This window comes from Corvus cornix, chromosome 3, assembly GCF_000738735.6.
Source record: "Corvus cornix cornix isolate S_Up_H32 chromosome 3, ASM73873v5, whole genome shotgun sequence".
In the NCBI taxonomy this organism is placed as follows: Eukaryota; Metazoa; Chordata; class Aves; order Passeriformes; family Corvidae; genus Corvus; species Corvus cornix.
In genome coordinates this window covers 21573585-21590806 of record NC_047056.1, presented here as the reverse complement: position 1 = coordinate 21590806, position 17222 = coordinate 21573585, and the positions used below count along the sequence as shown (strand labels likewise).

The 17222-nt window shown below is 39.8% G+C and overlaps 1 protein-coding gene across 5 annotated transcripts in view; it reads left to right on the top strand.

Moving 5' to 3' along the window:
* PROX1 (prospero homeobox 1) overlaps nucleotides 1-8303 on the top strand; it is a 49926-nt gene extending 41623 nt beyond the window's left edge. For 4 of the 5 annotated variants that reach the window (XM_039568781.1, XM_039568782.1, XM_039568780.1 and 1 more), the window contains one exon: nucleotides 2540-8303. In XM_039568781.1, the coding sequence (XP_039424715.1) occupies nucleotides 2540-2728 (189 nt within the window). In that variant the 3' untranslated portion in view covers nucleotides 2729-8303. The remainder of the gene's footprint in view (nucleotides 1-2539) is intronic. The other variant, XM_039568784.1, reaches the window with a different exon arrangement.
* Nucleotides 8304-17222: the final 8919 nt, after the last annotated feature.

Here is a 17222-nt window from a genome sequence, read left to right as displayed (position 1 = left end):
ATCTGACGTGAAAAATTGCTAATAACATCCCAAAAGGAAAGAGCTATGAATGGCTCTAATACCATAGGAGTTGGGGAGATCTTTGGAAACTCAGCATTTTAAGGTGGATCACACAAAAGAAGAAACAGCTAAAAAGTTGGGTCTCTTCAAAGCCCCCACATTGTTCATTGTTGAGTTTGTTCACTGTTATGTTTGTGGGCTGCTCTCCACAGCCCGTTGCACCAGGTTCAAAAAGGCCTGACCCTGCAGATGTGACTCAGGTACAATAAAGTTGGACCTTAAAAGATAACTCCCAGTCTAAAAAAAAAGCCTGTGTGTCACTACAGGGAGGGAAGGCCTGGGAGCTAGGGACTCAGGGGTTTCCCACTGCCTACTCCCTGGAAAAGCAGCATCCTCTACCTGGAAGACTTTCAAATGCACGAGTAGACATTGAGTGGCAAAGGCCCAACTTAAAACCTTAAAACTTTAAGCATGTCACTTCTCTGCTTAAAGTTGTCATGTGTGTAACCATGAAGTAGGAGGGAGAGGTATGACTTTGTGCATTTAGACTTCGTGTTTCTCAGGTAGCTGCTTGTAATTGCCTCTTTCCCATCTCCAGCAGCTTGGAAGGGAAGAAAGACATCTAATGTCGGTCCTCTGGAGTGGATACCAAAATCAAAAGGTTTTGTCCTCATGAACTAACATCAGTGCCTACTCCATAAATTTGGTTATCTACTCCTTTTCCTGATTTCTAGTTTCATACAGTCAGAAACTCCTTCCCCTTGGTTAGTGGGCAGCAATACCAAGGGTGATAAATAGCATGTGAGCATTGAACTGCATGAACAGAAAAACATGTAGATATTCTTCAAGCAATGCAACAATGAAAAAAGCATAGTATCTTCTATAGACATATTACCAAATGCCTGAACAGCTGAGTGGTTATGGGGAGTTTCAAGTAATTTCTTTGGGCTGGCGTGAGTAAAACATAACAGTTAATTTCTTCTCTGTTAATTATTGCTGGAGTAGACCATCTGTAAAGATGTGTCTTTCTGTGCAGCCTTTTGAATGAAAAATTTTGAGAGAAAAAAAAAAGTGTGGGGGCTGGATTTCACTCTGAGAGGTAGACAGAGGACTTCTCTGGTGCTTCTGGAAGCAGAGTTTGTCAGCTGGTGTCAGGGGGAGCTGATCTCATGCTTATCTGATGGCAGAACGTGGCTATCAAACTGCTGGTGTTTCCCTAACAATGATAGGTGAGCGAGGCTCCAGAGCTCTGTTATATCAGATTGATCACACATTTCCTGACAAGTTTTTGAAAGTGGTTTCTAAAGGGACAAGAAGAAAAGCCTGAAGTAGAGAATAAGGGGCTGTCCCTGATCTGGCAGTGTGACATGAACTCAGTAAATGAGTGAGAGCTGCCCAAGTGTCTTGGCTACGGGAATGGTTCAAGTGGCTCCTAGTGCAGGTCGGAGAACTCCTCTTGCTGGAGGGGACAAAGAATAGCAGTGAGGGAATACTTGCTATTATAAGCATGCTGGCTACTGGCTGGCCGTGTATTAGCAGTTTTAGAGCTGTGAAGCCACATTTCCGTAATAAAAGTGGAAAATAATACCTTTATGGAGATTACCTGAACCTTGCAACTGCCCTGCAGTTCATTAGAATGGTTGCTTTTGAGTCATTTAAGGCAAAGGGTGAGAAGGTGGTGCTGGTGGCCGAGACAACTGCTTAGAATGAATTACTAAAGTTTGGAGGTAACTGGTTTTTAACATTCACCCATTGTTCAGGAGCTTCTGAGAGAGGCACATGCCTGCTAGCTGGGTGTTTGACTCACTTGTGAAGTGACAGTGACGTGTAGAAACCACGAATGAGTTTAAAGCATCCCAGCTCAGTAGCCACTTGGAGCACAGTGCACCCATTGAAGAGGTTAGGGTGGTATTTGGGTGCTCCTGAAAAAGAAGGAAAGACTGCAATGTCTCCTGAGAAAGCCATCCTATGGGGTTCTTGTGCATAGCAGCCACAGAAGCAAGCCACTAGCTGAAGGTTTTCCTGCTTGATTGGTTTTAAACTACAAACAACATTCAGAGATACCCGGTTTCTTTGACAGCTTTCAGCACAGGTTGTGACCAAAGTCAAGCACAAAGGTACAAAGGGCTTTCTGTGCATGCATAACTTTCATATTCTCACATGGAGAGGAGAACATGGCCATAAATGCATGGGTAAAGTATCAAGCAGAGTTTTCTTTCCTTAAAGACAATTGTGCTTGTTTCCCCTCCTGCTAATTATAGCCTATAAATCCCCCTACTCTCCCAACTCAGGCAGTAACATTTTGTTACCTACATTCTGTCAGAAGACTTTACAAAGATCTCTAACACATGTTATAAAAGTTATTGCTATAGTACTATATATAACAGCTTTGCATAAGAGAATAGAGGGCTGCCACATTTAGAAAATGCAGGTGCTATGTAAGCCCCTTTCTGAAAGAAAGAACTTAGCTCAGTTTCCTTTGAAGAACCAGAGACTTGAAATTGAAAACTGTATTAATGCCATTGTCTCCTTGTATCAGCAGGTTCCAGAGAGATTCCTGGAAGTGGCTCAGATCACGTTACGGGAGTTTTTCAATGCCATTATCGCAGGCAAAGATGTTGATCCTTCCTGGAAGAAGGCCATATACAAGGTCATCTGTAAGCTGGACAGTGAGGTCCCTGAGATTTTCAAATCCCCAAACTGCCTACAAGAGCTTCTTCATGAGTAGAGAGTTCAGCAGCTATTTATGAATGTATGAAAGTAGCAGTCCCCTTCTGATGCCCAAGTCATGTGTGTCTCTATTTTAATTTCATATATATGTGTATCGCATACATATATATATGTATATGGAATTAGACTGATCCCTTCTGGATTTTTTTCGTTCAGTTCCAAGGGGATGGTTATTTTACTTCAGCCTTTGGTTTACTTTTGCCCGAGACCCTTAACATTTGAAGAATCAACTGGGTTAATTTTCAGGGAGAAGAGTTTGGAAGCGTGTAAAAGCCTGTCTTAGCAAGTTAGGGCATTATGTTTAAAAATGCTTTGTCAGATTTATTGCTTGCTGCAAAGTGGCATTTTGTCTTAGTGAGACTAATGTCATGGCACAATACTACAGACAATGAAGTTTATATTATGTTTATACTGCTAAAGGTCTGAACTCTGTGGAGTCACTTCATAAGCTTCGAGCTTTTTTATTTGTATTTATATACTTTTTAATCAATACCTAGATTTTGGTTCATACTTTAAAAAATACAACATCTATTTTAGGTACTCACTTCAAGAAGTGACACCCAAAAAAGCAAACCCTATTCTTCATGTTTTCCTTACAGAAACGACAGATACCCTGCACCAGTAACCAACATGCCAGGTTGTTGTTTGTCTAAATTGCAGCAAGAGATGTTTGCACAAATCAAATACTGTTCTTGCAGGGTTAGGCCAGTAATTCATGCACAGTATTGTATCAACCACACTAATTTTGGAATATGGTCAGCTTACTAAAGCGGAAGCATTTCACTCTCCATAGAGTAAAAATGAAACCTTCAGCGTCGTATATTGCCATGTCTTGGTCTTACTTTAAGTGGCATTAGACCCTAAAATTTATTCTTTTCTCAGTCCATTCTACCCCCCAAGATCCCCTTTCCAGCATACAAAGTTTTCTGTCCATATTCAACATCTGTCCTGAAAAGCACTTTTTGAATGATCTTAGGTATAGTAGAAGAGTCTTCACCTCACACTGCTGAGGCAAAGGAAAGAAAAAAAAAAAAAAAGCTTGTTTGTAGCTGTAAAATGTAATTAGTCTTGTCCCAATCAGAAGAATAAAAATTGCATTTTCATAAAAATCTAATCAAGCATAATACAAAAATCACAGTGTCCTCCTGGCTATGCAGGGTTCAGATAGCCAAATTGGATTTTTAAAATTACAGTCAGTGCAGCTTTAAAAAAAAAAAAGTTTAAAAAATCTGTTTGAGCAGTGTGGCTGCACTTGTCTTCTGAAGCTGGAGCTAGTGTTGACCAAAACCTGAGCTACAGTGTAAAGTCCCTGATGGATCTGGGTTTGCCTGAATGCTACACCACGATATGACAGAGGGAAAGAAAGCTAGCTGCTAGTTCTTGTGCTTTCTTCAGTGGCTCTCCTTTTCTCATGTTTTCAGAAAGAAATTGTCTCCAGAAGTTTGGGGGAAGGTTGAATATGCTATGGCACACTGTATTTGTCATTTTCTTTGTCGTCTTTTGTACGGATGCAGTAAGAATTTATTGTTATCATCAATAGTATTTTCCCCTACATAATTCAATCTAAATCTAGAGGAAGTTCCTAATTAGCCATGAATTATATTTAGACCATTGAGGATATTGGTATCTTCTTTATTTTAAAATTACATTTTGACTTTGGAGAGTGAAAGTTTACCCATGTGACTAAAGAGCTGACCTGATCATTGCAATTTCACTTCATTTACAAATACTGCTGATAGACAGAAATGTATGAAAGCAATTATTGTTAGCAGAAAGCCTTAAAAACCTGCTGACTTCAAATTAAACAGCACAATCCTCCGATTCCCTGTCATTCTTTTCAAGCACTGGCAGTATCTGTGGAGTATAGGCAATGCAGACAATAGCATGGGATGAAGTGCCAACATTTTCACTATGCATTAAAAGCAAAACAAATCTTGATCTTAGACTCCCTGAGAGTACCTAATACTGTACGTATCCTTACAGTAGACAGGATTTATTTTTTTCTTTCTTTTGTTTTCTTACTTTTTTATTTCATTTTATTTTGTTTTCGTTATCTCATTTTTCCTTCTTTTTTTTTTTTTTCCTCTGTGTGTGCATGATTTGGTAAATATTACACTTCATAAAGATGTAACTCCAATGAATTCTGAGTAAGAAAGGACGAAAATTGTGTTCATGCACTTTTTTTGATTTATGGGAAGAAGTGGCATAAAATGCTCAAGTTTTGATACAGTAAGTTCATCATTGGCATACCATCAGATGCAAAATATAACTTTGCATTGTCACCTTGGACATAAGAAAGCAAAGCCATACTTTAGTCATACTATGTGGACATACTACTAGCTACCATCTCAATCTGTGATTTTACCGTTGCTTTATATTACTATTATTATTATTCTATTATTATTATTATATTATTAATATTATTATTATTTGGCTGCAATGGGATTCACATAATCTAAATAAGTGAAATTGTGTACTCAACACTTGATGTTGTTGCATTTATTTATTTATTTATGGGTAGTATAATCTCAATAGTAAATGAGGCATAGGAATTAGGAATAGAAATTTCATCTTAAAAGCAAAATAAAAACCGCCTTGGTCTGGAAAAGGAAATAATGATAATTTGATCATTTCAGTTATGTGATTTTTCTGCATTTTATAGCCATATTGCCTTTGTGCCTCCCAATTCACCTAAAATTACAAATACATGGCATAGCTTGTACTAAATTCTAAGTAGAATCCAATCCAGTTTCTTTTAAATTATCTCAATATTGTTTCACTAAAAATGGCTAAAAGGCAGGAGGCTACTTTTATTGTAATGAGAAGTTTACATAGGAAAAGAATTTCAAAATCCATGTAGAAACCCCATCTTGCCATTCATTTACTGCTAATTCAGATTTATTTCTGCATATAAACTTGAGGTTATAGTCTGTGCCTAGACCTTAAATGCACCAGCGGAAGGATAAAAAAAAGTCCTTCAAAATACCAGTTTTTCCCCCACAAGTACAATTGTTCTTGTGCCTTCTGTGGCTTACAATTTTCATCTTTTAAACTTTATTTTTCAATTACTACAGCTGCAATAAACACTGACTTTTTTTTTTTTTTTGGCTGTTTGACATAATGTTGATAGCTATGCATATTTTGTGTCTTTTTAAAAATTAAAAAAATAAAAAAAACAAAGCAGGAGAATACGTTTTTGAAGAAGAGAATTTTTAGAACAGTTTGATAACGCAAATTATTTTTTCTCAATTGTTTGAGCAGCATTCGAGTTTTGAAAATTCTTGTAGAAGCCAATTTTTTGTAACTGTGGTGCAAATCTTGTGTTTTCTTAGCCTGATGAAAAGTAGTATAGAAGCAATATTTCATACGTGGCATATGTGCATATACAGATACGTATGTGGTCACACACACAGGACAACATGTGTGGGCATATGTATGTATATTTACACAAAAACACACACACACACACAAAAGATGCGTATGAAGTGAAAAGCTTACCTTTTTCCTATCTAGATTAAGAACCTATTTTAGACATTTGTTATGTTTTGTGAAAAGAATGTTCTATTTGAAACTACAAAACATTTAATTCTTACTGTATCTCTGGTTGTTTAATGGGAACGTTTCACATTTAATGGTAAACACGTGGAAGATGTTAGAATGTAGTAATTATTTAAGGAAGTGTTCACCCATGTATTCCTGAGGTTTGCTTTGTGCCTCTGAGTATTATTTAATTAAAGTGTTTTAAGTTTGCAGAATCTTTGTTACTGTACCAGGTATGTGGGTGAACATTGAAAATCGAGGGGAACTTTTATAAAGCAATGTAAATATTCAACCTTACTGCTGTTCTTGCATAAAGACATAAGATTTTAATAACTACATTCTGAAAACATCTGTTGAATTTATAAGAAACACTACAGTAACTGTGTAGATAGTTGAAAGCATTCTTGAAAATCCAGCTCTCTACTTTTAAAAGTTAAGTCTCTTTCATCAGATGTCAAGGGAATGGGTAATACAGTTTCTGTAAAATTGCAGAATTTTTTTCTATGTATATGAAGTCAGTTAATAGAAAAATGTTTTTTTTCCACAGGTTAATATTAATTAAGAAATAAAGGTGAAGATTTTGTGGCTTTAAAGATAGGATTTTCACCAGCAGCATTGAAAGATTATACATATATATATATACAGAAAGATATATATATATATATTAAAAATGGAAAGTGGTTTACAAAACCCCCAAAATGAGCACTGTACATGAGAAGTGAAAGCAAAAACTATATTTACCATGTGTATTATATAGCAATCATTGGTGTTAATAGTGCAAATGTTTCCTTCTGGTACCAACTCTGTGTTTGAAAATTCCAATACGCATTGTTTTCAAAAAGCTCCCCTTAAGGAATGTAACTGGTTTATATGAGTAAGCAGTTACTGTATTGCACTTAAATGTTCTGTTGAAGGAAATGCAATTTTGTTTTCTGTAGAACTGTTGGTTGTAAACCATCTATAAACTGAAGCTAAAAATGCTCATATTTAGAGCTGGGATGAAAACTGGTATTTAACCTTTGTATCTTCTTAGGAATATCCTTTTTAGTGTATGAAAGGTGGTGGCACTATGACTTTATTCAGTCTTTTCATCTGAGCCACAGTCACCTCTCTCCCAAAGCAGCCACCTTCCAAATGCACAAATACTGGGATATGTAGAAACAAATCTAGAAGAAACAGTGAGCTTACATTTTTCTCTAAAATCCATACCTTCTGCATTAATTGTACCACTCGAGTGAGACAGTAGACAAACACAATACCCATCTCATTACCATATAACGTGTAAGAGTCAGAAACTAAAGAAAAAGGAAAGAAAAAGCCTCTTTAGGTTGGTTTTAATGCTGCCCAGAAGAGTCAAAGGTTAAGGTTTAAACTGATATTGTCCCAGCCATTACTCATATGTATATAGTTACAAAAGTGACAAAACACTGCCTTTATATTATTTAGCAATATGTTGTAAATAGCATTATTAAGCTCTTTTTTTTGTAATAAAGACCCTTTAATTTGAAGATAGTACAATAACTGAACTGATAAAGTCAATTTTTGATTTTTTTTTATTTTATTTTTTAGCTAGAGGCAATTTCAACTGTGGATTTTTTTGTTGTTGTCTATTGTTCTGAAGACTTTGCATAATTTATTGGTTTAATTTATCCTAATTTATTTGATGAAGGTGTACAATTTTGTATTACCAAGGATGTACTGTAATATTAATTGATGACAAGATAAAACAATAAGACTCCCCTGTCCGTTTGGAAAAAAAAGGTGCAGTAGACAATTGATTGAAAAAAAGTTACAATTCTAGCTTGGCAGCTACTAAATTTAAGATAAACACAGGAAAAATGTTTGGGGGGGGTGGATTTTATTTTGTGTGTTTAAAGCTTTTGTATACTCTCCAGACTTTTACCTTTTTGCTTTGTACCACTTAAAGGATACAGTAGTTCAATTGCCTTGTGTGCCTTCCATCTTCTCTAAACTGAATGTATGTGCAGTATATATGCAAGCTTGTGCAAAATAAAATATAAATTACAAGCTCATTGCCATTGTTTACATTTATTTCCAAGAGTTTATGTTGCCCCATGTCAAGAGGTGAGCCCCTGAACCGCTCGGCTGTGGCCAGGCTGTGCCTAACACTGTAGTCCTCTGAAGGTTTTCTTTTCCCCTTAGTTCAAATTATTTATTAATGAAACTACCAGCCCTCTTGCAAAATGGATAGAATGATTTATGGCCGCGGTGTCCTACCTCCAGCACAGCGCCAGTTAAGATAATGAATGTTATTTTGCAATAGTCTATCTGACAAGGAATAACTCCCTGGAAGAGACCTGTTATGTCTAAAGCATAGACAGCCCTTTAAATTAAATGTAGCCAATGTGAGCTAGAAAGTACTTTTGTTTATACTGCTTAATCATTTCCTGGGTATACCTGCCATGCTGGTGTCCTGCAACAGGGAGTTCCTCAAGCTGGATGAATGCAAGGATAGTGCTTCTTGAGCTGTGGTGGTTCACATTTGGTTCACATTTGTAACCCTTACCAGTTTGACCTTGTTAATGGTAGTGACTAGATACCATTCTCCTTTTTTCATTGCAGTCCGTCACTCATGGAACACTTCTGTTTGAAGCTGTGTATTCACCAGCACTGTCTAGAACTACTCTGTTCCTACACAATTCCTCAAAATGTATTTGTTTATGACTTTTCTTCTGCTTCTTGCTGTGCCTGCTGTTTCATATGTATCTTAAAATTTTGGGGTTGGACCTTTTGATTTACATGATTGTCTGTGTTTCAGATATGAAAGGTCTCTTTTTGGCTTAGAATTGGTGCAGATGGCAGTAAGACTGTAGCTTATTTAGATCACAAAATCCTGCAAGACTTTTCTGATTTTGAAGGAGAAGCACATTAAAAATATGTTTTGATTTGAGGTCATTTATTTTCAGAATCTTCCCTGATTCAGCCTCAGGACACTGTAGAGCTGAGCTGGATCCTGAATCCGGCTTTACTTCACTGTAACAACCAAATAAACACTTCGTATCTGCAACAGCAGTTAAAACTCCATGTACTTTTAGACAACTGGAGTTGCATTTGTTGGGCCACATCAACACCATTTGTAAAGGAGGTCTGTGGAAGGTTGTGAAGTTACATTTACATAACTAATACTCATTTAAGTGTGAGATCTTCTCTGGTTTTACTGCAAACAAATTGCCTCTCCTAGTTCATGTCTATCCACTTTACCAAACCAACCTGCTAAAACAATTTTTATGCTAGTTGTCAAGAGTTAACTAGATGAGGGAGAGGGAGATCATCCTCAGGTACCCAGTTAATGGACCAAAGAATACGAGCTGCGTGGGTAATTGCCAGCTCACTCTGTGCCCCTATCAGTTTTTCCCTCAAATATACTTGTTCTGTGAAATGCAGGACACTATTTGCAATTTTACCCTGCAGTGAAAAGCACACAGATCTCTAAATAAGAAATCCTACTTATTGGCATCTCAGAATACTGCAGGAGTTCAGAGCTAGACTGGAACTTGGCAAGTAGTCCCTGTCATTGCAGAGGGCCAAATCAACTTTCCCAGGCTTCAAGCACCCTGAAATGATCCAAGTTCTGCAGATCTGGCCATCTGTGCTTGGAAATCCTCAGTTCCCCTAATACCTGGAATTTTTACAATAAGAAAGATACTATGTTCTAGCTTAAAAATCATAAGGAAGACATGAATTATCCCTGTGCAAGGCAAATAATAGAATAATTTTATGTCACTGAGAGCATCAGTAGCAACTGGAGTCTTTTACACATCACATTACTGAGAAGCTGAATGTGGAAGACTGCATTTTGTCATTTGAGAGACTGAAAGGGTTAATTGCTCTCGTCTTCTTGGTCTGTACCCTTATTTATGCCCAGTCTAGGTTGTGCCAACACAATTTCTATGGAGATGATCCCTTCTGATCCAGTCTTCCCTCTTTGTTAGGAGGGAAAGGGAGAGTTGCAGCGTACGACTGCCTGCGTTTGGGAAATAATGGCAAATACGTCCCTCGCTCTTTGCAAGGGGTCACAGTGCTTCCCCAAACTCGTCTTCGTGACTTTTAAAATTTGGCACAGCATTTGTTTTAAGAACACAGTACGCAAAATGAAATCTTCCCTAAAATTCTGTTGTTGCATGGGGTGGAGGGCTCCCAGGGTGAAGGCAGAGCTGCTAGATAAAAAGGGCTGGGGGGTAGGAGGGTTGTTTCCCTGCCTGGTCCAAGTGTTTGACCCTCTGGGCGCATTGCAAGGCCTGCCTGCTCTTCCAGCTTTTCAGTGGGCAGGAGCATTTGGAGAAGCTGCCTATTAAAGCTTGATAGATTGGTGGGTGCAGAAAATCCATCAATTGCTACAAAGCCCATTTTTGTGTATTGTTTATTAGCACCACTACCATACTTGTACCTCAAAGAGATGAAAGAGGTATCTTTTATTTAAATATTAAAATTTTCTAGACCCCCAAATGAATGCTTGTTGGCTTAGGTTAGCCTGACTCTTTCCAGAGCTGCAGAGCAGAGTGAGGCACTGACTCTCCTTCAGAGAAAGGACCCCCCCACCTCGCTCTGCCCAGAGTCTGGGAGGCTGTGATTGCATTTTCATGAATAAATCCTGGGCAAGTGAATAGTGGTACTTTCCCATTTATTTGGGAATCAGTGTGAAAAAACAAACAAACAAACAAGCTATTTGCTTCACAACAAAACACATGAAAATGAACTGCTGTTCGTACCCAAATGCACTTAATTGCATGCACGGTTTAATTTTATTCTTTAAAATTAGGCTTAAGGTTGAGTCTCTATCTAGGCAAAGGAAAATAAAAAACGAGAAAGATGGCACAGATAGCTAAAGAAATACTACTGGCTCCAATGTAAATATGTTTGCGGTTTGCAAGAGACCTGCCAGTCAAGCAGCTGTGGGAGGTAACAGGGGAGAACGCATGAGAGGAAAAAGTCTTGTGGCAACAGTGGCCAGTTTCATTATGGCCACTGCCAGACTGTGAAACAACTCTGGGGGCTTGAAATCCTATTGCCTATTAAAACTGGGCATGACAGCTCTTTTTTATGCTTCACCAACCAGAGATGGAACAGTGTCCTAGGGGAAATAAGGAAAAATATTTATTACAAGTGTTTAACACCTTTTAGTACAAAACAACCCTAATATGCAGCACTCAAGGATAATTCATGCCAGCACATGTAAAACCTAGGGAAATCGTTTATCAGCTCAATAATTTGGTCAGAGCTTTTAAAGGAAGAGATGATGCCCCAGTCAAAACCATAAGGCCAGATTTCTCTGAAGTGGAGGCACTTTAGATTTTTTTCTTTATACTATTTTTACAATTTCTCAGTAATCCACACAAGGCTCTGGCAACACACTCACCCCAGGAACTGCTTGGCTGCCTGACTCGGGCTGAAGTCTGGCTGTTCAGAACTGGGGGCTTACCTGCCCCTCATGCCTGGCAGTAGTTGCTGGCATATTTAAGAAAGCCACAGGACAGTCAGGGTTGGATCTTGAACAGCACATGAGGTGGACGTTTAAACTGCTTCAAAGGCTTCTCGGAAAACCAGGTACTCTAAGCTTGTCTTAAACTGCAAACAGTCTGGAAGCATAAGGACACTCAGGTCAAGGGGTGTATTTCAAATCTTTCCTGATAAAATACGTGTGTTTGGAAGCAGTATAATATAAAATGAGATTCCCTGCTTTCTTACACAAACATATACATTATGCCTTCCCAGCTTTGGGGGAAACCTAGAACTCAGAGCGGGGGAGCTCCACCACTCACTGAGCGCCACAGGGAAAAATCTCGAGCACTTTCAAAAGGCTGTGCTCAAATCTGTTCCTGCTGTGTGTCCCCATTTTATAGGGAGTGAAATGGAGATGCGGGGTGGTGGCACCATCTCCCCAGGACCACCCACCTGCCCACTGCAGAGCCAGGAACAGCTCCTGCTCCTCCAGCCCTGTCCTGGGCACTGCCAGCCCCACGCGTTACTCATTAACACCCGGTTACTCGTTAACAGCCTGCATGCGGGGGTCCTGCACGGCCCTTCCAAAGCCCCCGGGTTACATTGCACAATCCACACGCTGCTGCCCTGCCAGTTTTATCTCCCAGCTGAAACCTTGCTTCCTGGCATCCTTTTGCATCCTTTTGCATCTTTGTGAGTGGCCGGAGCCAGTATTTTAAAATACTGTTTACCTGGCCATTAGCTTTCCCAGAATCTGGGGAGAACCACGGAGGAATTGGAAAAGCCCATCTGTGGAGAGGATTTCCCCCTGCCCATGAGTCAGGTTTCTCCCTCCCATCAGGAAGGGCCTGCTACTTAAATGGTGTTTCTGCCCTTCCAGAAATTTCCAGAGTGTTCAGCAGCCTTTAACCAGGGCCACGGCCGGCTGCTGGCAGTGGCACAGGGTGGCTGACCCAGCGATGGCAGGGAAAGAGCAGGTCAAGGTGTGGTGCGGTGGGGCAAGGGGAAAACCCAGCTCTGCCAGACAGTGACCCCGTGCAAAGGCCAGGCAGATGGGTGCTGCCTAAGGCCGCATAAGCTGCTCCTTGCTCAGGGCAAAGGGCTCCAAAGCCAGTGGCCAAAAGGGACCCAGGGGGTGCTGGAGGACAGCAGTGGCAGGAAGGTTCCCACCCACAGCAGTGGGTGAAGCTAGTGCCCAGTGTCAGGCACCCCTGCCCTTCACACAGCTCCCTCCCTGTATTTCCAAATTTCAGTACTCTTCTCACATCTCTTTGGAGGAGGCAAGTGAACGGGGGGTGACTGTGGTTTTGACAAAGTGAACGTGGCAGCAGCCCCAGCAAATAGGCGTGTATGTTGTCCCCAGCAAAAGACCTGTACAGCAGCCCAGTGATTCTGGATATAGTATTACATCACTTGCAAAATTCAGAATTTGTCCAAAACATGGTACTCTTTTTATGGAGATAATATCAGCAATATATAATAATTATTTTGTTATTATTAACCTTAAGGAACTTTGCTATTCCATAAATATAAATAAAGTGTAGTTATCCTTAATCTGACTTCAAATGACCTGAAAAGAGGATCAAAAAAGTGCAGGAGAGCTGTACAACAGGGGAGAAAATGGCGAGTGGGGGAAGGGGGGTGAGGGTGTTGACTGTAAAAGAAAGAAAATTATCCCAATTCTAGCACTGCTGGAAAAACGTGAAAGTTATTGCTGCACAAAGAACCTCTTGAACTGCTCTGCCTTCCAAAATTTCTACTGCACTCTCTGCAGTTACTTGTGTATGGCAGAAGCAGCATCTTTGTATTATATGAACAGTCTGCTTCATAATCAAATACCATCTGTCGCTACATCTGAACTTGTTTTCAACATCTGTGCGTTCTGGTCTTAACAAAGCTTTAAAAACTAATTCAAAAACTTTCACAGATCACTGACTAAATATGTACATTTACCATCTTTCATATTGGTTTAAAATATTTCTTCTATAGCTGCATCCCCTTGGCTGGGAATAGTTAAGATGTATACACTGAGTTGCTTTATTAAGCTTATTTTCTAATGGCCTTGGGTAGCCAAGTGCAAAAGAGGGACACTTGCTCAGGCACCGAGAGGACCCATCATATTCTTTCTTGGTGCCAATACAGTCCCTTTCTGCCAATGAGAAACCTGAAAGTTGATCAGCTACCATACCCCAATTACTCAAAATGACACTACAGATAAAACTGCAACCAAGGGGAGAATCAACTGTATGGCTTATATGCTGCTAAAGTGTGTCTGAACAAATGGTGAAGTAAAATCATGAGAGCCCTCAGGAGGATAAGTACGTTGTTACTTTGCACATGCTTCAGAAATGTGAAGTACATCTTTACAGAACTTTTGGCCAACCCCCTGGCAGATGTTGACCAGTTTTGCTTATGTATACATCAGTGGCAGAACACTAAAACAGAGATTGGAAATTTTAATTTAGTCAAGGCAGTTGGGCTAAAATGATGGCTTTTGTTGAAACCATTAAATAGAGCTGCCTAATGAAGTACAGTACAGCACTGGCAAACCGAGCCCTGATGAGATGCAGCAGCTTCCAAACTGCAGCCCTGCAAAAGGGAAGAAGGAAGCTTGCAAGTCTTTAACTAAAGTGGAATGGCGACAGCCCTTGTAAAGCTGCGTTTGATTTTGTGTTTGAGGGCAGATGCGCTTGTACATTATCGCCCTGACATTTTAACCATTAGTTGGAAATGTGCCGTTGCAGTTCCTGCCATATATTTCTCAATCCTATTTGTTAGAAAGTGAGCTAATAGACAGTGTGATGAAGTGATCATAAATTCACTTTCAAAGGGCATTTGGGTTCAGAGCCTAAAGATTGAATATGGCAAATTCTTAGGCATGGGGAAGAAGGTGGGGGCCAGGAGGGTCATTCTCACTGATGGATTCAGTGATTGATTCCACTACAGAACTATATTTGCCCTTTACTTGGCTGTTTAACACAGAATAGCTATAATAGGTTCCCGATCCATTATTCCTCTTCTTCCTAGGGTCACTATGAAGTGAAAGAAAATATAACCTTGGCTGTAATAAAATAAACTTTAGCATTATCAGGTGTTTGGAAATTGGAAGGTGTCTGATTGCTTTATATAGGATACACACAAACACACACACACACACACAAAGGGTTGTAATATAATCCTCTGTGCTGCCTCTGACAAATGGTTATTACCATTCAGTATTGGTTTTTTTGCTCATGCAATAATGTGGTGTCATGCAAGTCCACACAGCCTGAAATTCTTCTTATTATACACAGCCTTCCAAAAATCACATACAGAATGCTGCTCTTTTAATGGTGATTAGCAGCAATTTTTTTAAAGATAGGTGGATTAGAACAAAATTTGTTTTGAGAGAGAAAAAAATCTGAAAGGCAAAATGAAATGAGTGTTTTAGCACAAGGCAGCCCCAAAATATTTTCAATAATTAGAAGAGACTTATGTTCCATTTCACTGTTTTATGTGTTATATAGTATAGAGCAAGTGCCACTGTAGTTAAGTGTTTGTCAGCATTTCCCTTGTAAATCCTGGTTTTCCAGAGGGTTGCTATAACTTGCCAATTTCAAATCGCACTGGGCTAACACTCACTATCCACATTGTCAGCCCAGATGCAAATTTCTGTTGTTGTTATTACCAAAAATGAAATCAAGTGAAGCTGCTGGTTTCTAGTTCATGGCAAAAGATGGTGGTTGGGAAGTGGGGGATGGTAGTGGCTTGTGTGCTTTTTTTTCCCCCTGTTGCTCCTAGTTGGGATTTTGTTGCTGCAATGGTCTGATTCAAATGCGTTTGTTTTGAAAGGGATGCGAAAGGATATTTTTTTGTAGACCCCAAAAAATAAGTGACACATAGAGAGCTCAGGGAGAGAAGAGGGCAGCATTCTAACCTGGTACAGCTTACTCCCAGCCAGGCAGTCAAGGTCCAGGGGTACACCTGCTGACCCCATCCCAAGATTGGGTTCTGCATTGTAGAGGCCTTAAGATGCTGATAAAGGTCCATTCAGCAGCTGAATCCTGCAAGAAAACACAAAAGTAGTTGACCCAGCAGGAGCAACTCTGGTGAAGCACAGAAGCAAATCCTGGTCACCTCCTCCCAGCCTTTGGGGCCAACCTTTGGGGTCCCTGCAGGACCTTATAAGCACCTCTAACAGAACAACGAAGAAGGGGCCAATCCTCCTTCTTCAACATCCCCAAAACATACACAATCCCACAATGGGCACAGGAGAGCACAGGACTTCAGGGCTGCAGTCCCAAATGCTCTGTGCTTGGCAATGGAGCAGAGGGGTGCCTCTTCCACTTTTAATCAACTCAAATTAATTTTCCAACTTAAAAAAAGAATTCTGAAGAATTTTTTTCCTCTTATTGATTGAGTCTTTTGCTATTTAACACCTGATTGGTTTCGTTATACTGGAGAAGGCTGTACTGAGATGCTCTTGGCTGCTTTCCTCTGTGGGTGTAGCCCTCCATCCCTGTGAGGCATGGGCACGTGAATCCAGACAAAATCAGATTCAAAATCAAAATCAAAAACAGTGCAGAAGTGTATTGTAAGAGTAAGTGGAGAAACAGGCCTAAGGTGAAAGGCTTGCATCGAGGAGGAGTGCACTTGTAGAAGTTTACAAACTAGGTGTTTTCTGCAAGTAAAGAAATGAGGAGTCCCTGGGTGAGCAGTTGTTACCAGCTCTAGGGAGGCTAAAAAGTGGTAATACCACACACCAGCTGCCCAGAGAAAGACAAATTAGAGCATAGGTTTGTATGTCTTGGAAGATACCCACAAATCTGGTAGTATTTTAAATCAGCTGGGGTGACCTGCAGAGCTGTCAGTTGTGGGGTTTATCTCAGTGGGCAGGTTGGGCTATGGTTTGTGATATTTTTGGTGCTCTGGACTGAGAGACCAAGGTCAGCAAAAGAGGCTTTGACATTCGTAGTGTTACATCAGCTTACACCAGGTGAGGTTTCAGTCTATGTACAGTAGCAGCAGGTTATCTTTATAAGCCATTGCTCAGGCACCTCCTCCAGGATCTGCACTAATCAGAGCTACCCCATACACCACTTCACCACAGAAAACAAGGTCCATATTAGTCACACGCTGTTTTCCCCACCTGGAAAAATTCTTAGGTAGATTCCACTTGAAAACAAAGGGCAATTCCCTGCCTATTTAGTGTTAAGTTAGAATGCCACTTTTATTCTATATCCAAGACCCAAATTTCCATATATTGATGCATTCCAACACAAAATTCAAGCTTCAAGATCAGAGGACCCCAGCTAAATGTCAAGATATTTCCACACAAAAGAAAAACTGGATTTGCCCTCTATGTAAGGCACACAGCAGATAAAACCAATAATACCTTATCTCCTCCTATGACTTCCTGGCCAGGAGCAGCAGCAATATATATTAAGATATCAATTGACTGTTTATAGGATTAAGTAAGGAATAGCTGAAATCAGTCCTTGCTTTTATTTGAG